A 21,585-nucleotide genomic window follows, 5' to 3' on the forward strand; every position below is an offset into this window, starting at 1 on the left:
ATATTTATTTAATCTTAAATTTTTACATATGATTAAATTAAGATTATGTATTATAAACAAATAAGAAAATAAAATATTAACAAAATTTTATTTTAAATAAATTTTAAAACTTTTATTTCTGAACACCTAGTAAAGCCATAAACATAAATATACACATTGACCCAACAAAGAGTAAATGTGCTCACACCATAGTCAACGTCAGTTCGAAGATTTTACGTGGATAGTTATCTTCTTTGACCAGATACAAGATACAGATATATGGATGCTAGCATTATAAAGGTAAGCAGTCTTAGAACCATCATGACCATAGTACATCATCGTCATGATTGCCAAACTCCACATGCTCTTCATGTCTTTTTTCTTTGTGTTTAGAAGTCATGTAATTCCAATGGAAGTTATGGCAACCCATTTGTCTGTTCATTTCACATTTGACTTTTTTTTTTGTCAACACATTTGACTTTATATAATTCATATATTTATGGAAACTAATTTTGTGTGATTAATTTCATATTCAAACAATAAAAATAATTAGTTTTGATACTTATTTCCCTATTTTTATATTTGAACAATAAAAATAATCTTTAAAGAATAGGAGAAATCAATAGAGTAGTTACATATAGATTCAGTAAATCATTTTAAAACAGGAAATTAATAAAGAGAAATTATATTTTGTAGATAATTAGGGTTTTATATGAACGATCTTAAGAACTAAGAAAGTGAATAGAATCAAGAAAGTTTTTCATTCTTCTAGAGGTTCTGCTACTATTTTCAAAATGAAAATTTCCGGTCTCAGAGTTTGAGAGATTCAATAAGAACAAATAGAAGAAGAAAACCAATATTTTAAAGCACAAGAACACATACAAAGATGATAAAGATACAACCTTGATGAAACATATGTAAACATTTAAGGCATCTTAATGATGACTCCATACAAACTGAACATGTTGTCCACTCTGTTCAATTGATTCCATTCTCTGTTCGTCCACCAGACTTTGAAACACATGACCAGAACCAGCTCTGTACGAAACAAATAACAGACGTGGACCGACAAAAGTAAACTTCCGGGAATGGAAGCACAATCAAGAGCGATCTTTTGGCCGTTAACAAAAACTAACTGACAAGAAGATATCATCACAATCACATATAATCTTATAAATGCTTGTGTTAAGATCTTGCTCAACAAGAAGCATGTTCCAATGTGTAATGCCCAAGTCTACCAGTTCTATAAAGATTCAATATCTTAGAAGCAACTCTGAGATCAGCAAACTCACTTGCTTCTTCGGTAACCCTAAGTACCGTTCTTAACGCGGCAAATTGCGTCTCTATAAGTTCTCCCATGCTGATATCATCTTCTAAGTTTCCGTCAAATGCTGAAATTGTCTCGTACAGAACCCTCCGTACATCGTAAACAATAAAATCCTGCAATAGATATAAACAAGATGCATTCAACAAATGAAAGGCAATCGAGTAGCAATGGTTTTGTCTTGTTATGGTACCTGTGTATGATCAGTTGGGTACTGCCTCTTTCGTTGGGCACTAGACGTGGAGTTTTCATTGGATAAACTTCCTGTAACATCCTGAGATTTGGATAGTTTTGCCCATTTCTTGTATTCATGGCTCGAGTTTAGTAGAGTCAGACAAAACCGTGCTAGTTCTTTCTCCCCAATTATATCATCCGGAATAGCTCCTACATTTGCGGTAAAAGAAAACAAACCTGTAAGTTTTCCACACTATCTCTAGGAGTGAACATAGATCAAAAATTTCTACTGGGGGAGATATCATGTTTGTGTTTAGTGCTGAGTCAGACCTGTTAATGCCAACTTCGAGCAGATCTCAGCATCAAGCAGCTTAGGAGGAAGAACTCCAGGCGTGTCTAGAACATAGACGTTAGGATGGCTACCGATCTGAACCAAATAAACCCTCTAATCAGACTTACAAACAGACAGAAGGCAAGTAAGTCTTACAGGGGAATCTGAACTTACACAGGCAAGAGCCAAGAACATAAATAATCATACAAAAGAAGGAAGGGAACAAACCTTCAAGCTCATAATGTCTTTAGTATCTCCAGGCTGTGAACTAACTGTTGTATGCTTTAGCTTCCCTTTCTCTGAAAATGAAACAGGTTAGATTCAAGAAGAACCTGAAACTCGGACAAAGAAGCAAACATTACTTACCTGCAGCACTAATCCTCCCGATTTGATGAAGAGAATTGGCGAGAGCGGATTTTCCAACGTTAGGAATCCCAAGAAGCATCATAGTTGTGGTATGACCAGAATGGCCAGACTTGTGCAATTCCCTAACTTGACTCTGCAAGAAGTTGAGAAACTGAAAACAAAAAAAAAGTTTCTCTTAGCCGTTATTGAGAACAACAGAACCGAAGATTATGAAATCAAAAACTGAATAATATATGTTACATTCTTGACACACTCTTTGTTATGTGAGTTTACTGCATAGGACAGATAGTTTCTCCCTTGAAAGTAAGCCATCCACTTCTTCAATTCCAAAGGATCCGCAAGCTCCATCTTGTTCAGCACAACGATCCGTTTTGACGGAAAAAGTGAAAACTTTCTCAACAACTCATACTCAGAAGACAAGGGAATCTACAAAAAGAAAAAAAAATTAGCTTGATTCTCTGAGGCAATTAATCGAACACTTTGGAGACAATGAGATGATGAAGAAGAAGACGTACACGAGCGTCTCTGATCTCTAGTACGAAATCAACTAGCGGTATGCGTTCAGAGATTGCACGAACCGATGCGGCCATGTGAGGTCCGTACCATCTCCGGTTAGGGTTACTAGACGCCTTGACCACGGCGTCTCCGATTTCCCTCCCAATTTTCCAGCTTTTAGCCGTTGTCATTTCAACGTAAACTCTCCCCTTTTTCGAAACCTAAAGCCCATAAATACAAGAGTGAAGTGCTCAGGTACTCTTAATGAGAGAAAAAGTACTCTCATGTAATCTGGCGTACTCTTATGTGTTTTGATACTCTTCCTTTCAATGGTCAATGTCTAAATTATCCTTTGTGTCTAAACCAATCAAAATCATTATCTCTCTTACTCTATCTTCTTCCTTTCTCTCTCCACTGTAAATCTCAAACCCAGATTTAATTATTCCATTCAAATTCTATTCAATTTGGCATTTATCTTTTCCATTAATTCATTCTTGAAGAGGTTTAATTTCAAATTCGTATTCACAATTAATTGATTAAGAACAATGAGTCTCGATCAATTTGAATATTCAAAATACTGATATAATTATAAATATGAGTCTGTTTTTGTATGACAAAAAATATAAAAAAATGTATCAAATTATTATTTTGATAAAAAATTAGAAAACGTAGTAAAACTTGGTATACCTATAACTGTACAACTTGGTAAAATCATAATGTATAACTAAGTAAAATTGTGTAACTAGGTAAAATGATACTAACTAAATTGTATAACTTAATATAACTATAATGGTAAAACTATATAACTTGGTAACATTTTATGGTTAAACCGTGCAAGTTCATCTAACTTGTTGTTAATCATTTTGATTTTTACATGAGACGACGAGTTCTTTCACAAACATACACTTTGATTATTAAAAGTACTATTATAAAGCCGGAGATGGTCATGAATGAAATTCAAACAAAGGTAAAGGTAGTTTGTATGCTAGTGGACAAAATATACAGAAAAATGACCATAAATCCATATACAAATAGGTAAAATTTGAGTTATATGGTAATAAAATCTTTGATACCATTGAAAAAACATAACAACATCTTAAGGTGACTGAGCCAGTGGAAGATGTTGTTATTCGAGATAGAGATAATATAAGTATTGATTTGGATAACGTGGAGAGCATGTAAAAGATTTAGTTGATTGAGCATCACATCATAACTGTTTTGAAATTACTATTTTGAACTGTGAGCTCCGAATATTAAGAACTCTAATTTGTTTCGATTAAAAAAGTGCATACTTGTTCTCGTAAATATTTAAATTCGGGAACCTAGAAGAAAATACACACCACGATAAGTTGTATCTATTATTCAAAATGATTGTTCAATACGATAAAAAAAACTAAATAAAACTTAGTAAAACTGATAAAATATAAAAATTTGAAGACACAATTTTTAATTTGTTTGGTTGCTTATAAGTATTATGATTATTATTTGTTAGTATTTTATGATTTAAATTTACAATAATTATAGTTAATTTTTTTATCACATAGTTGTGTACTACATAATAGAGGAAATACATTGTTCTTTTATGCTTTTTATCTTAGTGTTGTCCTTGTGACATCAAAAAATTTATATATGCAACAAAATTAATTATGTCACAACATGATTTGATGGAATTTGATTGTAGGAAACTAAATAAAAGTGGTATAACTATAATATAAATCTTTTGAGTACAGTAAAACTAAAAAAAATGTAAAAAATAGAAAAGTAAAACTTTGAAGCTTTTTGTAAAACTACAAACTTGGTAAAACGTCGACCCAAAAATGCTGTAAAAAAATTTCCCGCTCAAATTTCAGAATTTTCCCTCCAAAAATTTTCTTTTTTTCCAGACCCTAAAAACGTAGTTAGCAACTATAATTGCTTTAATTTTTAGGGTTTTCTCATTTCTATCATCTTTTCAATCCTCTCACCTCATTTTCTCTCATCTCATTTCTTCTTTTTCATCTTTCTTCACATAATCTGCAATTTTTAGATTTTTTTCAGAAAATAGTGATTAATCAAGAGACAAAACTCTGAAGCTACAGCGGCGGGTGTATCATCCAGAAGTTCTCCAAATCTGATTCAAACCCTTATTTGCAATACTATTGATGTCTCCTTGTGGTTTCTCAAATGACCATGTGGATTAAGGACCCAATAATGGAAGACAAATATTGATAGTTGTATGTTGTCTTATTGTTACTGTCATGGTATTTCTGAGATTTTGGTTGTACAATTAATCATAAATTCTATCAAATTAGTTCAGTGATGAGTTTTTTAAGTTTTGAAATTTGACAAATGAAAAATGAAAATTCTAACAAAGTTTACCAAAATGTACAAACAGAAATAATATTAAGTTATACAAAGTTTGACGTACGAAAATGAAAATTTTTGAATTTTTTTACCTAATTACACAAACATGAAAAAAAGTAATACTAAATTTTACGAAGTTTGACAAACAAAAATGATGTACTTAACCAAAATTATTTTAAGTTACACCAAATTTTACAAACATAAATAACAAACCAAGTAACATAAACACAAACAATAAAGTTAGTGTGTTAAAAGAAGAAATTTTACTTCTTAAGACAACTATGAAAAATGGATGTTGAATCCAACTATGGAAATTTTTAAATATAACAATATGATATCTAAGTTTCTTTAAGTTTTACAAAGTTTCAAATATTTATAGCATCTAAATTGTTACGTTTTTCTTAATTTCAAAATTTTAGACAATTTATATTACTTAGTTTCACTTAGTTTCACTTACTTATACATAGTAATAAATCTTAATAAATTAAAGTTATACAAAGTTCCAAATTCAAGAGATGCGACTGTTGTAGTGAGAAGGCGTGTGAGAGAAGTCGTGCTTCCTCAGGGAGTCAATCAAATTACCCTTAAATGGACATGCCACTGCTTGAATCATTAATTACATGATTTTTCTCAAACTTAATATTAGCATTTTCATTTATTATCTCCAATACTGCTGGTTGCTATCGTTAAATATATACATTACGTTTTGGATACTAATCATTTCTTGCAAAATACAACAATAGACTATATAAATTTCGTTAAGTTTTACATAGTTTTAAATATTTATACAATCTTAATTATTACGTTTTTCTTAGTTTCATAAATTTAGACAATCTAAATCACTTAATTTTACTTACTTATACATAGTTATATATCTTAATAAGTTAAATCCAAGAGATGCGACAGTCGAGGAGTCTATCAAATCACCTATAAATGGACACGTTTCTGCTTAAATTTGGGTGAGTGGTTCATTAAATTTCAAGGGTTTATCACTTATACAAGTAACAAATAATTTACGAGATTTCTCTCACACAATAACCATTTTATTTTATCAAAGTTAGACGAACTTGGCTTCTCTCCCTCCTTCAATGATTCATAAGATTCTCTACAATGTAGCAACGACCAGTATCCAAGACTTTGGTTGTGCACGGATTGTTTTTTTCGGGTTAAACAAAATTGGAAGATATGATTACTTCTACAGATCGGCAAGTCTCATTTACATGAATGACTGGCTAGACAAGGTCAATGATGTTCGAATGTTCAGAATTAGTTGCTACCGTGTGGGTAATCTAGAGGCCATATACTTGAGAGGTATGTATGAGTTCTTCATCCTCCATTTAGTTGGTAAGAAAAAAATATATCTTGCTGCTGAGAGAGGATGCTTGTTGGCCCTATTTGTATATGGTATGATGAACTTAGCCTTTAGTGTTGATGATGGAGGATTGGTTCACAACTACCATGCTTTTACTCGTCAACATGTTGATCAGATGTTTCAAATCATCAATAGTTGGGAACTCACAGGCCATTGAGATTATGAAAAACCTGCCATGTTTCTATCTATGGCTGAAATGATAGATCCTAATGTGACATATGATTGCTGGTGCTCCAGAATCATAAAATTAGTGTTTGTAGTCTCCCTAAATGGATCAAAATCACGGTGGAAATGCGATCTTTGTTTCTGGAATTGTGCAGCTTGTGATATACACTTGACTGCTCGTGCATTGCCAATTGAAAATTAATTTTATCTACTTTTAATAAATTTCTGTAAATGACTCTTCACAGTTTGTAATTTTTCTAATTATATCTATAAACTAATGTTAAAAAAAAAATCAATAAATATATCAATAACATCAACTGTGTCCAAAAATTAATATAATAAAACATTACAATCTAAAAGTATGCATTAGTTAAATTTAAATAACTTGTATTAGATACAATGTATATTCATACAATAATATAAGTAGGAATTAATTTCTGTACAGTTACACCAAGTTTACAATTACACTAGGTTTTACAAAGTTTTCGGAAGTTATGGAGAAAGAGATCCGAATTTTGTGGATCGGGTCTAGATAGTTCGCGAAATAGTCCTGGTTGGGTTGTAATTATGCAAGTTTCTGTTGGTTTCATGGTCTTTTAATAATTTTTCTGATTTAAATAAAGATATATTTAATTTCAAATCCGGTCAGTTTCGGGCAGGAGTATCTCAGCTCTTTTTTTTTCGGGCAGGAGTACCTGAGCGTTTGATTCTAAATGAGTAGAGTAATACAAAGCACCCTTATGGGCTTTAATACTTCGAACATAAGGCCCATATAGCCCATTTAACATAGGATTCTAAAGTGTATCAATTTGATTGATGAGCTATAGGATCAGAGGAGCATGATTCTTCTGACTGTCAAGCTCTTGCCACTCACTGACATGTTCCTGCGTTCCCTTGCATTACCATCAAACTAACATCTAAAATTTACAATGAAGAATCTACTATATATATAGCTCAAAAACTGATAAACTGTTTTAATCAACCTATTGATCAATAGTAATGCCATAAATAAAATTATCATTTTGAGTTTACTACAACTTTTAAAAGTATAGTTAATTTCTCCATTGTAGACTGCTGAATTGTTTCAACTTTGAAGAAGTGGAGATTGCAGAGATAAGGAGTGGATGTCTGGTTGCTTCATGAACCAATCAAGTTTCCATAAGACAAGATAATTAACCAACAAACTTCGTTAATCGAGTTTCCCAGTACAGAATATTTCTCATCGACTTTACCAGTATCTTATAAACGCTTTTTCCATACTTAGTTTCTGTGAAAGCGTTTTAACACCTTGAAGAATAAAGAACTGATTTTTTTTTAATTTCTTGAGCAACAAATAATCATAAAATGAAAAACACAACTCTAGCTATAGCCCTCTCTCGTTTTATATGTTTTTGCCTGACACATCGACTTTAGATGGGTAAAACAAAGCCAAGAAGCACCTCACAATAGGTTAGAAATCGAAAGACCATATATAGAACATAATTAACATAGATGAACAAAGCATTAACGCAGTTTTATATATATCATATAATAAAAAAGAACAACCTTCTGGATACAAAACTAAAGGAACACACAAATCTTCAAACTGTCAATCAATGACGACAAGCTCCTTGTACTCTGGCCCAGATATAACAGCGTGCATGATCTTCATGGGATCAATCTCTCCATCATTATCCAAAAACATTTTGATCAAGTTCTTGGAAAACCCACTCACCAACCCCACACCTTTCTGGCTTCTCGTCACGGGCGTCGACTTCGAGTCCCTAAGATTCCAAAACACTATCTCAGGCACAACTCCTCCGTAACCTTCCTCTTTGTACTTCCTCACTATCGCCTGATAGTTCGTTTCCCAGCTACTCGTTTCTCTTCTGCCATAACGACGAGAAGAGGAAGAGGACGAGGCTTCGTCAAACTCCATGTCACTGAACACAAACACCCTCTTGATCATCTCCTCGGGCTTCACCTTCCCTTCAACCGCCACTTTCAAAATCAGATCAAACACTTTCTGAAAGTCAGTGTTGGCTCCCCAGTCCATGTCTCTCACGAACCGTGTCTTCGATCTAAGGTCCTCTCCCTTCACCAAATGCAGCTGTGGAGTCTCGCTGAACGTTATCAGCTTTCCCTTCCACGGCTCCTCCGACAACTCGGACACGAGAAGACCCAGCGCTACCGAAACCTCCATTGGAGTACCTTCCATAGACGCCGAGACGTCCGAGATAGCGATGCAGTTCGTCAGCGAGCCTTTCGTCCTCATATCATCAACCATTCGCTTCCACTGCAGCTCAGCGACTTGTCCGCCGTCTCCTCCCTCCAAGTCGCCGATTATCTCGTGCGGCAAAACAGCTCCGGCTGCTATCTTCGTCTTCCCTGCTTCCGCGTCTTCGAGATACTTCTTGAACCTCTCTCCGTCTCGGCTCAGGAATATCTCCTTGTACGACTTCATAGCCACCGATGCTACGCGGTTGTACGGAAGAGACCCCCACTCTCTAGCTCCCATGTAAACCTCCGGTAGCTGCAGAGTCTTTCGTAAAGGAACAAGCACGTGCTTCCTTAGCCGGTCACGGACTCTGTAAGCGTAGTGCGCTTCCTCCACGCCTCCGTACTCAGGGAAGGACTCGCGTGGGAAGATCTTTCTAGCGATGCTCTCGCAGAGAAGCGTCGCTTTGTCGAAGGAAGAGTCTAGCGACGGACACCATTTAGCTGCTAGAGAGATCTTGTTCGTCTCGCCGGACGCTAGAAACTCCAGATCTCTCCTCAAGTGGTCCGAGAATAGATCCGAGACGCGTTCGTGGAGGAAACGATACTCGGCGTCGTGAGAGTATCTCGTAAACGCTGCTTTGCCCATAGAGATCTTCTCCAGCTTCCTGTCTATACTCGCTATTGCTTTAGCGGCTTGGTTCTTCATCTCTGCCGTTGCTACCCTCAGATCTCTCGTTGCTTCCGCCTTCTTCTTGCGGCCACCTTGACCAGTTCTCTCACTACCGATGTAACCACGAACTCTTCTTCCTCTTCCTCTACAGCTTTTCCCGTTCCTTTGCATCCATTCAGACTTTTGGGTCTTACGGATCTCGGATCCTTTTAAAACCCGGTAAAGAATCTCCGGAAAGTCTTTAAAGTAGCCAAACTTGGAGAGAGACTCTAGGTTACAAGCTAGGGTTTTGGGATGGAGATCATGGAGCCATAGAGCCGCAGTGTAAAACCCTTCCTTGTCCGACTTTCCTGTCCCGCGGACTCCGCGTAGGTTACAGATAAGTTTTAGGGTTGTTAAGGGGTCATGGTCCCATGCCAGTTGGAGCCGCTCCTCCAGAGATTTCTTGGGCGTGCTGGGAACAACGTGGAAGAAGAAGTCGAGGCAAGGGTTGCCTGCGGAGAGGTACGTGGCGGCTCCGTTCTCGGTCCGGCCCTTTTGAGGAGTAGGAGAAGAGAGATCGTTCACTTTGATTGACTTGTTGAAGTTTTCGACCATTAGGTCTAGGAATGGGTTGCTTGAACCAGAAGATGTGATGGGTTTTGGGAGGAGGGGCTTGGAGTCTCGGAGCTCTGGTGGACCGACCAACCGAGAAGACATGGTTACTGTTTTAGAGAGAGCGATGATTTTGATGGGAAGAGTTTATTGGAAGCGAATGTGATGAAGGAGGTTGTTTGTTTTGGCCTTATTTATATATTCTGAAAAATAAGTCCTAACGTCGGTCGTGGCTTGGGGATCACGTTATTGTGGAGTCGGTTGTAAAGTCGGTAGGCCGAAGATCAATTGGGCTTTTATCTTTATATTGAGTTTTAGCTATTGCAAACATATATGATGTATTCATTTTTTTTTAAATCATAAAAATGTTTTTTTGTTTTCAGTAGCTTTTCTTTTGAGTCACTGCAATTTTATGATCATATACAAGTTTGAAAGATAATGAAACTGATCCATGCGTAGTATGGAAGGTAAACTAGTAATTAGATATTAGTCTTTTATGTTAAATCTGTTCTAAGCTAGATGATTTCTCATTTATAATTTTTAAATATGTCAGATCAAGTCTTCTTAAATTGATTCAATTGTATTAATTCATATAAATTAGTTTCAAAATCCAAAAAAAAAACATGGTGAATTTTTTTTTATTTTTTAATTTTTTGATCAGATAATAATGTTCCAAATAAATTTATTTTAATTTGAAGATACAAAATTTATCCCAATCCACTAAAATCCAGAGTCATTAAAGTTGTAAGCCAAACCCAGAAAATAATCCAATAGAGTAATGGCGGATGATGTTGGAACCCAAGTTAGCATTCTATTTGTTCTAAACTATGGTGTGGCGGGTTTTTGAATTGTTTCCTCATACCACAGATTCTCTGTCCGTGGTGAGTCTCGTGTGGCGCTTCCGTTTTTGGAGTCTAGTGTTAGATGAGGTGTTTTCTCGCATCAATGGGGGTCTTTGCACTAGTGTGGGTTGGTCGTATTTTCTCCTCTATGGTCTGTCCGGTTCTGGCAGCCATGTGGCACATGTTGTTATCCTTGTGATTTCTTTGTTATGCAATGGGATTTGGCTTTGTTACCGGATTGGAAGGTCCACGGTGTGCTCTTCTTATGGAGACACAGCAATGCTTTTATCTAATATGTGTTCTTTTTGGCTTTGATTTTGATCAGAATATTATCGGTGGAGGAATGATGATTTGTCTTGATGCAACTGTTTGATCAAGGTGTTGATTATCTCTAATCTCCGACCGAGTTTTTGAGCTCCATTCCAAACGATTTGTGCTCCAGTTCTTAGTTACTTCAGCCCTGGGACGTCACTAGTTCCTAATAAAGTTATTGATCCATAACATTCTTCAAGTTCCATAACGTGCTAACAAGCTGGTGGTTCTTAACTCAGTTCTATTTCACCTCGACAAATATCTCCAGGACTGGAGAAGTTTGAGGTGTATTACATTCTTTTTAATGAATGGTACCTACTGGTATCAATATCTTTTACAATTTCATCTTTTGTACTGGTGTATTTTTTCAGTACATGTTCTTATGCATCTTGTATTGACCAGTTTGGTCATGAAAAAAAAAACAAATTTGACCAGTTTGGTCATGAAAGAAAAAACAAATTATGTAAAATGTTCATATCTTTTTGTATACATAATCAAATCATACATTTTATATACCATTAAAAAGATAATTTTAATACATAGCATATATATATATTTCAAAATCACAGTTATTACAATTCAATATAAATTTGGAGAAACATGACACAAATAAACAAGAAAGTCAAGATCCATAACATTCTTCACGTTCCATAAAGTTCTTCACGTTCTCTAACCAAAAGCGGACATAACGTTCTCTAGCAAATATGAGTAAACAAGAAAGTATCCATACGTTTTTCACGTTCTCTGACCATGTAAAACACGTCAACGTAACATTACAAAGTCATAACACAAAAAAGCATCCTCCTCATCTATTTGCTCATTTGAAGCCTCAAGTTGTGCAAGTATGTTAAGTGACTGCGAATCCATCTACACAAAACAGTAAAGATACATCATTTATCTAAAACCTGAAATCCAATAAAAGTGTCACAAAGGCATAACTTTTATCATGTACAGGTCAGGAAGAGAGACAAACTTTTATCATGTATCAAAAAGGCATAACATATATATACCAACGTGAACCTTCAAAACGGTGACATGTCCTAATGATTTCAAGACCCCACGCCATTATCATAACGACACAAACATCAGACGCCAACAACAGACCAAAACATAAAGAAATAGACACAGAGACAGAGAGAAAGACAATAAAGTCTTACGTCATTTGAAGCCTCAAGTAAGCTAAAATGTTCAAAGTCGGATTCGTTGAGAACGAGTTAAAAGTTGTTGAGAACAAAAACCACATTACTTTAGTTGTCCCAACTCCCAAGAGAAGATGAGTTTGAGTTTGCTAGAGAGATTTGTAATATTTCTTCTTGCTAAATCATAGTTGTGAACTGATGATATAATATTAAGAAAAAAGGATTGTAACCTAAACATACTCTAAGGGTCCATTACTTTTCTCTTCTTCAGTAGTCTTATTCTTCTTCTTCTTCGTCCTCTGACATGCTCTCAGAATCCTCATCCTCCGACTCATCAGACTCATCCTCTGCATCTGGTGGCTCGTAACCTTGGTCTGACTCCTCATCAGATTCTGAATCGTTCCTCTCGAGGTTCAAAAACTCCCATCCTCCATCGTCTCTAAAGCCCTGAGGATCATCCGTGATTTTCTTGAGGATGAGTCTCCAGCTGAGGTTCACTTTGCTCTCGTAGTACTTTATATCTATAGCGTCAAGCCACTTCTTTATCCCTTCTAGAGAACTCGTGTCGATTAAGTTAATCTTGAGGACATCTTTCTTGAAGTCCTTGAATACTATGGCCATGTCAAAGTTCTTCAGACCAAACTGAACTCTCTCGAGATTCACAATCTCAATCTCACACAGACTAACCACCAAAAACGGGGTCTCAGTGAGCATAACCAAACAGCTGGACGCCGGGATGATGAAAACACGTTCCTTGTGCGTGACGCCACTGAAACCAAGCTCTCTCAACGGTTGATCAAACTCGAGAGCACTGACACGTGTCGCAAAATGATCGAAATCCACGTTGATCTGTTTCTTCCTATCACGCTCCCTCTGCTCTTCGTAAATCTCGTCTGGGTCATCATAGGCTGATGATGATGATGATCTCCTACCAAGAGACTGCACAGCATCCATCACCTCCACGTAAAACTGGACGTCCTTTGTCTTCTTGCTTCCCACCATGATGTGGTCGTGCAAGTGGAAATGCATGATGGTGAGCATCTCCTTCTCAGCCGGCTGAAAAAACGCATGCTTTACGTTTGCAAACAGGACATCTACCGTCTCGTTAGTCCTAGTTGTCGAGTATCTGAAACCATTGGCATGAGCTTCCAGTGTCCCAGGAATCCTCTTGCGACCACTAAACTGCGGCCTGATCCACAGACCAGACAACCTGAGGGGTCTGAACTTGTTTCCTGCAAGCCGAAGCTTCTCCTGGTTCACAAGCGTCCCTCTTTCGATTCTCTCCGACTCTCGAGCATTGACTTGCCGTCTAAGATTCTTAATCGCCTGAACCACTTCGCTGCTACGCTTTGAATCCTTGGACTTGAATGAAACCTCCTTGAGGTATATAGCACCTTGGTTTTTCATAGTTATGACATTGAAAATGACACGGATGTAGTTGTTCTGGTTGCTATCCTCCTGGTTCGAAACTGTCCTTATCGTCGACACATGAAATGGAACCATGCTACCATAGATGGGTAACAATACAGCCTCCTTCTTCATATCAACCTGGATCATCAGATCACGAGGCTGAGGCACATCATTGACGTTCTTGTAAGCAACCGAATCAGTTGAAGTCGTCTTTGCAGTAGAACCAATAAGCCTTATGAGAGTTTCTTCGTTCTTCTTGCGTGCAAGCTCTGCCTGGTGCTGCTTCCGCATCTGCAGCTCATCTTTCGAGACCACGTTACTATATGATCTAAGCGATGTCTTGTTGATGAAGTAGTTCTCAGGACCGCTGCTGCTGGTCCTTGCCTTCTTCCTCGGCTTCTCTTCTTTGTAGTAAGTCACATCTGTAACAAGTTTGGAGCACTTGGCCGTCAAAACCTCAGGATCCTCGTCTTTAACAATTACAGTATCGGCCAGAAAAAGTGAGAATATCTTCTTCTTGCTCTCACATTCCAAGTTGTGGAAACCAAGTGACACATTAAACACCATCTGTGGTCTCAACACTTTATCATTCTTTGCGTTGATATTTAATCCAGACTCTCGGAACTCAAGACCGATACCAGTACCAGCAGATTTAGTCAGCTTATCAACCAACTCAGGTGCTTCCTTTTCAACCACTGAAACTGCAGCTTGATAGACACTGCTCAACTTTCTTCCTGACCTCAGACCATTAATAGCAGCCTCATGCGCCTTGAGAAGAACCTCATAAGCCTTCCTCTGGAGACTACTTGCATCTATTAGGTAAGTCCTGGCGACGTTAGAGCAATAACTATTGTAACGAGCACCAACAGCACATATAATAACGCTCCCTGGATCGTAAGTGAGCAGATCATCATTGCTTACAGCGCTAGGCTTGAGATCAAACTTTCCTCCACTCTGAAATATAGGAGGGTAGCATATGTCGACACACTCTGGCTTCAGCTTTACACCGGCTTTCGTCGGATCAAGTACCGCTTTCTCGGTGAGAGCCATCAACAGAGAGTGGGTGACATCTTTCTCCTCATCAATGACCTTCTCAAGTTTCGGAACGACAACGTTTTTCATCACGCTGGAGGAAAGATACGCAGCTTTCTTCACATTAATAATCTCAGTTCCGTCTTTAGCACCAAAGATATCAGTCAACCCCGGAGTGATATCAACGAGCTGAAACTTTGCATTCTTTAACCTCTCGGTCCACGTCTCCAGAAGCTTGCCTTGAGGAGCTTCACGAGCAATATGTCCCACAACTTGGGACTCACGGATGGAACGGAACACTGCTTCCATCTGCGCAGCTCCATCGTCACTTTTAGCCTTTACATGCATGACAACATCTATCCCCAACTCGTCACGTGCAGGTTGTTTCAAAACTTCAAGCAGAGTTGCTCTTTTCTTGCTGCACAAGAAATGGATCTGCTTTGAGGTGAAGACCATTATAGTGTCGGGAAACTCATACCCAAGAAGCCAAATATGTAAAGCAGAGGATTTCAGGTAGCGAAGGTCATTAGAAGAAGGATGGGTAGTTACGGCAAGAGCGTCCGCAGATCCCCATAGGTCGGTGATGTGCTCGTTCCAGTGTGCATACAAGGCTCTTGAACGTGAGATGAACTTCGTGACATCAATGGCGTAGGTATGCCCAGCAGGTCCAGAAGGAGGAGCTCGTGCATCACCGTTTCTTGGGTCTGCCATCTTTAAGATTCCAGCAGCAACTTGTCTGAGAAAGAAAGTGCAAAGTTTATCATAAACTAGAGAGAAAATATATAATACACAGGCCCAATTTGATCACAAATTTGAAAAGAGACAATAAACACAATTTCATGAATTATCAAGAAAAGTAGTTAACAGTCTCCAAAAAGAGAAGGCTACTACTTAAGGCATCAGATTTTAGGGTTTCATAGATTGAAACTAGGTTTAATTTTAAACTTGGTGAACGCCACCAATCCAGAAAAATAAGTTAGGGTAGCACATAGATGCACCTCGAATAAGAAATAAATAAAATCTCAAATTCAAGTCAGAGACACGAACAGAATCACGCCGAAACCCTATAGAAACTGAAGAACAGAGGAAAACAAAACGATTAATTAATTATTGGAAAAATGCTGCGAAATCATAACGGATGGAGTGAGAAATATCACAAGATTGAGGGAGACAGTGAATCGACGAAACACAAACTCATGATATATCAAAAATACAAGAATCTCCAGAGGAAAAAAAAAGAGGAAAGTTTAGAACTTATTTTGAGGAAGGCTACTTAATGAATTTAAAAAAGAAAAAAAAGACTACTTAACGTATCGGATTGTTTTAGGAAGGTTTCATAGGTTTGAGTTTAATCTTTAAACTTACAGTAAAGGCCAAAGTCAGAGACGCGAACAGCGAAACCCTAGAAACTGAAGAACAGAGAAAAAAAATCAAAACGATTAATTACTGGAAAAAAATGCTGCGAAATCACAATGGTTCAAGTGAAGAACATGATTGTAGATACAGATTCAAATCAAAGAACACAAAAACGAGACTAAACAAGTTGAATCCGAGACTAAGAACAAAATAATGTACGGAAAATCAAGCAACAAACGTTTTATTTTATAATGGTGATTATAATGGTGATGAACGGAAAAAATCAAGGAGATACTTACTTACTTGATGACGGAGGGTAAACTCCACAGCCGCGAAAAACAAAAGTTCCGGCAACGTATTGTGAGAGAGAGAGTAAGAGCTAGATGCAGAGCTATAGAGAGGAAAAGAGTGACCAAAGAAAAAGGAAAGAATGGTTATTTTGAGAGGCAAATTCAGAAGACAGGGTACTTATATGGAAAGTATGGGTTCGTTTTGCGTAAACACCGACTTTAACGAACGGCCTTAACTTTATTGGGCCTAAAGAGTAACTGATAAAGCCCATTAACACCCCTCGTGTGCTCCGCGTAGCGTAGAGAGACCGTTGTACTGTTTAAAAGTATCTTGATCGACGCGCTTATATATATATATATGTGTACCTCTCGCTATACACTAATCACAATTCACAATTCACTCTTTCAGCGTTATGTCAAGCATGATTGTTCCACAAGTTGAAGTTAGTATCAACGGAAGGAGACTCTCCCCGTCGCTAGGATACACATCAAACAATGTCCGCATCATGATCCACACTTGCTTTCACGAGTTTCTTGAAGACCCAAACACCGGTCAGCGAACGCTAACCGGCCGGTTCGTTTCGCTTTCCCCACCAGTTCTTGTAGATTTCAATCTCTCTAGTTTAAGCAACAGTTACATCGAACAGCTTCTCCGAGATAATCTTGTTCGTGGCCACCATTGGTTATGTGAAGATTTAGCCGAGGATATCTCATCGGAAGCGGAGGAGTTAGGGTTTGGGCGTAACGGGTTTAGCTTGACCATCTCCATCGGAATCACTTACGAGATTGTTGCGGCTATGTCTGATCTTCTTCCTCCAGACGAGGGATTGTTTTTGAGAGATGTGCTATCCAAGTTGGTTGTGCTAGGGAAGATAGATAGAGACGAGCAAGAGATTATGGAAACGGAGTCGTGTTCGATTTGTCTCGACAATCTTTTTGGTTCTTCTTCGATACATGGTCCTTGTTGGAGATAATCATGAAGTTAACTTGGTTAACAAGTTAAAGTAATTCCTTTTAGGAATAGGTTTATAAAAGATAAGTCCTAAGAGTTTAGGATAATGTGTTTCCTATATAAGTAGATGCAAGAGTGTTGCATACCTTAAGAGTTTAAGGGTTTGTGATTTGGAGAACTTAAGTTTTGAGAAGTTTCTTAAGTTAATAAAGAAGAGTTTCTTTATATTTGAGTTCATAAAACAGAGCATTAGACTTATATTTGGTATCAGAGCAAGATCAAAAAGATGGGGGATCTAACCGTTGCTACAACAAAGAAGGAAGGAGGATCATCCTCCATTAAGTGTCCAATGTTGACAGCAACGAATTACACCGTATGGGAAATACGGATGAAGCTTCTACTCAACGTTCACGAAGTATGGGAGGTCATCGAGACAGAATCTGAAGATAAAAAGAAAAATTTTATGGCAACCGCTCTTATCTGTCAATCGATTCCAGAGGCAATGATCTTACAAGTTGGGAGCCTAACTTCTGCAAAGAAAGTATGGGACGCGATTAAGACTCGTCATGTGGGAGCAGAGAGGGTTCGAGAAGCTCGACTCCATACTTTGATGCTTGAGTTTGATAGGATGAGGATGAAGGAAACAGACAAAGTGGATGACTTTGTCGGCAAACTTACAGAAGTATCTTCAAAAGCAGCTGCACTGGGAGAAACCATGGAAGAAACAAAACTAGTCAAGAAGCTCTTGGGAAGCTTACCGCGCAAGAAGTTTATTTTTATGGTTGCTTCCCTTGAGCAACAACTAGATTTGAAAACTGCAGGCTTCGAAGATGTCATTGGACGACTGAAAGCATACGAAGAACGAGTAAGTAACGATGAAGAAGATGTGCAGGAAGATCAGAGTAAGCTCATGTACTCTAATACAGAGTCACAGAACAGAGACTATAATGGAGGACGTGGTCGTGGTCGTAACTACAGCAGAGGAAGAGGACGAGGAAGAAATCAATGGGACAGTCGAGATAGCAGGACGTACTGGGAAAGTAGAGACACATCAAAGGTTATGTGTTTCAGATGTGATAAATTGGGTCACTATGCAGCAACATGTCCGGATCGTTTGCTTAAATTGCAAGAAATATCAGAGAATAAGGATGGAGATGAAACGCACGAGGCTGATAAACTCATGGTACATGAGTTAGTTTATCTCAATGAGAAGAATGTAAGGCCAAAAGAGTTCGAATCAAGCAACGATGGAAACAGAGTATGGTACTTAGACAATGGAGCCAGCAACCACATGACTGGGAACCTTGAGTATTTTAAATCGTTAGATGATACAGTCACTGGAAAGGTCCGTTTCGGAGATGATTCGAGGATAGATATCAAAGGGAAAGGATCTATTCTATTCATAAGTCAAGATGGAAAGAGAAAGATACTTGCGGACGTTTACTTCATCCCAGAACTCAAAAGCAATATCATAAGCCTTGGACAAGCTACAGAGTCTGGTTGTGATGTAAGAATGAAAGAGAATTACCTTACCCTACATGACAAAGACGGCAATCTTATTGTGAAGGCACCAAGGTCAAGAAATCGCTTGTACAAAGTGGTGATGGAAATAGAAGAACAGAAGTGTTTAAAAGCAACGACTACGGATGAAACTTCAAGATGGCACGCACGCCTTGGTCACCTTGGAACTGATCCTATGAAGAAGATGATCAAGCTGCAACTAGTTACAGGTCTTCCCGAGTTAAAGATAGAGAAGGAAACATGCTCATCGTGTTTAAAGGCAAAACAAATAAGACACCCATTCCCAACGACTACAACATATCGAGCATCCAAAGTACTAGAGTTAGTACATGGAGACCTTTGCGGACCAATAACGCCATCGACGGCGGGTAGAAAAAGGTACATATTTGTACTCATTGATGATTACTCCCGATATATGTGGTCTATACTCTTGATGGAGAAGTCGGAAGCATTCGAGAAATTCAAGATATTTAAGAAGGTAGTAGAACATGAAACCGGAACAACTATCAAAACTCTAAGAACAGATCGAGGTGGAGAATTCACAAGCTTAGAGTTTCGGAGATTTTGCGATGAAGCAGGAATACAGAGGCATCTTACAGCTCCGTATACGCCACAACAGAACGGAGTCGTAGAGAGGCGTAATAGAACTTTGATGGAGATGACAAGGAGTATCTTGTCTCACATGGAAGTACCAAATTATCTATGGGGAGAGGCAGTGAGACATTCGACTTATCTCATCAACAGAATAGCAACAAAGACACTGGAATCTCAAACACCATATGAAGCGTACAAAGGAAGAAAACCAAACATCAAACACCTTCGTATATTTGGATGCATCGCACACGCCAAGATAGAACCAGTAAACTTGAGGAAACTTGATAACAGGTCTCGTACTCTCGTACACCTTGGAACTGAGCCAGGATCTAAAGCATATCGGCTATTTGATCCCACACACCAAAAGGTCGTCGTCAGCCGAGATGTCGTGTTCGAAGAAGAGGAAAAATGGGAGTGGAATAAGACACGAAAGGAGGAAGTCGAGAAATCTGGCAGTTTTAAGGTTATATTTGGCGAGTTCGGGAATCAAGGTCTAGAAGAGAATACAGATAATGCAGTGACTGGTGAAGAGACAGTTGAAGATGAAACAGAGGACATCAAAGAAGAAACAGAGTCGGGAGAAGAAACAGAGGAGGTAGAACCGCGAAGGTCAAACAGGATCAGTAAGAAACCGGCATATCTTGATGACTACATATGTCTTGCTGAAGAGGAAGGAGAACGTCTGCTATTACTAATAAATGAGGAGCCTTGCGATTTCAGAACAGCAATGGAGGAAAAGGTGTGGCGTGACGCATGTGAAGAGGAAATCAAGAGCATTGTGAAAAATAAGACTTGGGATCTTGTTGTTCTTCCACCAGGAGCAAAAGCCATCGGACTAAAGTGGATTTTCAAAATTAAAAGAAACGCAGATGGAAGTATTAATAAGCACAAGTCAAGGCTAGTAGCTAAAGGATATATTCAGCGCCATGGCATCGACTTTGAAGAAGTCTTCGCCCCAGTTGCGCGCATTGAAACTGTGCGATTCATCATTGCTCTAGCAGCATCAAGTGAATGGGAAATCCATCACTTAGACGTCAAAACCGCGTTTCTACACGGAGACCTAAAAGAAACCGTATATGTTAAGCAACCGGAAGGATTTGAAATCAAAGGAGAAGAAGATAAGGTGTACAAATTGAATAAAGCTCTATATGGACTGAGACAAGCTCCAAGAGCTTGGAATGAGAAGCTCAACAAGGTTCTAGAGACTTTAAAGTTTAAGAGATGCACTAAAGAACCGGCGCTGTATCGAAAGGAAGAGAAAAACGATGTGTTGCTTGTCGCCGTATACGTCGATGATCTTCTAATAACAGGGTCTAACCGTGGTATGATAGTTGGATTCAAGAGAGAGATGTCAAGCAACTTCGAGATGAGTGATCTTGGACTGTTAACCTACTACCTCGGTATAGAAGTACTACAAGAAAAGGGGAGAATAACTTTGAACCAGGAGAGATATGCAAAGAAAATACTTAGTGAAGCTAGTATGGATGAATGTAACGCTACACAGACTCCTATGGAGTTCGGGTTGAAGCTATCAAATGCAGAAAACGAAGATAGCATTGATGAAGGAGACTACAGACGGAAGATAGGGTGCCTGCGATATCTACTCCACACTCGTCCGGACCTTGCCTTCAGTGTCGGACTCCTTAGTAGGTATATGCACAACCCGAAAACCTCTCATGGAATAGCTTTGAAACAGGTGTTAAGGTATCTAAAGGGAACAACAAGCTTAGGCCTCGTGTACACAGCGTCCGGAATGATGAAGTTAGAAGGTTACAGTGACTCAAGTCACAACATCGATGATGATGATGGAAGAAGCACTACAGGTCACGTGTTTTATCTCAACAACTGTCCAATCACCTGGTGCTCACAGAAACAAGAGACGGTAGCTTTGTCATCTTGTGAGGCTGAGTTCATGGCTGCAACCGAAGCTGCAAAACAAGCCATATGGCTTCAGGAGCTGTTAGAAGAAGCAACCGGACAACACAGTGATCGGGTGGTGATATGGCTAGACAACAAATCAGCCATAGCTCTCACCAAGAATCCAGTCTTTCATGGCCGAAGTAAACACATACACAAGCGATACCACTTTATCCGTGAGTGTATCGAGAAGGAGTTAGTCGACGTC

General features: G+C 38.3%; 4 protein-coding genes across 5 annotated transcripts; 1 reads left to right on the forward strand and 3 right to left on the reverse strand.

The window, feature by feature from the left end:
- Positions 1 to 819: 819 nt before the first annotated feature.
- LOC108825886 (DAR GTPase 2, mitochondrial) lies at positions 820 to 2,940 on the reverse strand. 2 transcript variants are annotated; one of them, XM_056994050.1, is made up of 8 exons: positions 2,690 to 2,940; positions 2,415 to 2,600; positions 2,175 to 2,325; positions 2,037 to 2,107; positions 1,808 to 1,904; positions 1,497 to 1,687; positions 1,272 to 1,419; positions 820 to 1,017 (listed from the first exon to the last, which is right to left on the reverse strand). In XM_056994050.1, the coding sequence occupies exons 1-8, from the start codon at positions 2,858 to 2,860 to the stop codon at positions 905 to 907; spliced, it is 1,128 nt and encodes a 375-aa protein (XP_056850030.1). In that variant the 5' UTR covers positions 2,861 to 2,940; the 3' UTR covers positions 820 to 904. The 2 variants fall into 2 exon arrangements, with proteins under 2 accessions (XP_056850030.1, XP_018454745.1); XM_018599243.2 differs by having other exon boundaries at positions 820 to 1,419; positions 2,690 to 2,938.
- A 5,099-nt stretch (positions 2,941 to 8,039) lies between these two features.
- LOC108827447 (uncharacterized) lies at positions 8,040 to 10,189 on the reverse strand. Its single transcript, XM_018600846.2, has one exon. The coding sequence runs from the start codon at positions 10,115 to 10,117 to the stop codon at positions 8,138 to 8,140; it is 1,980 nt and encodes a 659-aa protein (XP_018456348.2). The 5' UTR covers positions 10,118 to 10,189; the 3' UTR covers positions 8,040 to 8,137.
- A 2,374-nt stretch (positions 10,190 to 12,563) lies between these two features.
- LOC108826737 (FACT complex subunit SPT16-like) lies at positions 12,564 to 15,477 on the reverse strand. The gene has a single exon (XM_056993484.1). It carries the CDS (start codon positions 15,456 to 15,458, stop codon positions 12,582 to 12,584), a length of 2,877 nt encoding a protein of 958 aa, XP_056849464.1. The 5' UTR covers positions 15,459 to 15,477; the 3' UTR covers positions 12,564 to 12,581.
- Positions 15,478 to 16,793: 1,316 nt separating this feature from the next.
- LOC108824881 (uncharacterized) lies at positions 16,794 to 17,367 on the forward strand. Its single transcript, XM_018598253.2, has one exon. It carries the CDS (start codon positions 16,807 to 16,809, stop codon positions 17,365 to 17,367), a length of 561 nt encoding a protein of 186 aa, XP_018453755.2. The 5' UTR covers positions 16,794 to 16,806.
- The last annotated feature ends 4,218 nt before the right edge of the window (positions 17,368 to 21,585 follow it).

The sequence above is a fragment of the Raphanus sativus genome, chromosome 9, assembly GCF_000801105.2.
Source record: "Raphanus sativus cultivar WK10039 chromosome 9, ASM80110v3, whole genome shotgun sequence".
NCBI lineage: Eukaryota > Viridiplantae > Streptophyta > Magnoliopsida > Brassicales > Brassicaceae > Raphanus > Raphanus sativus.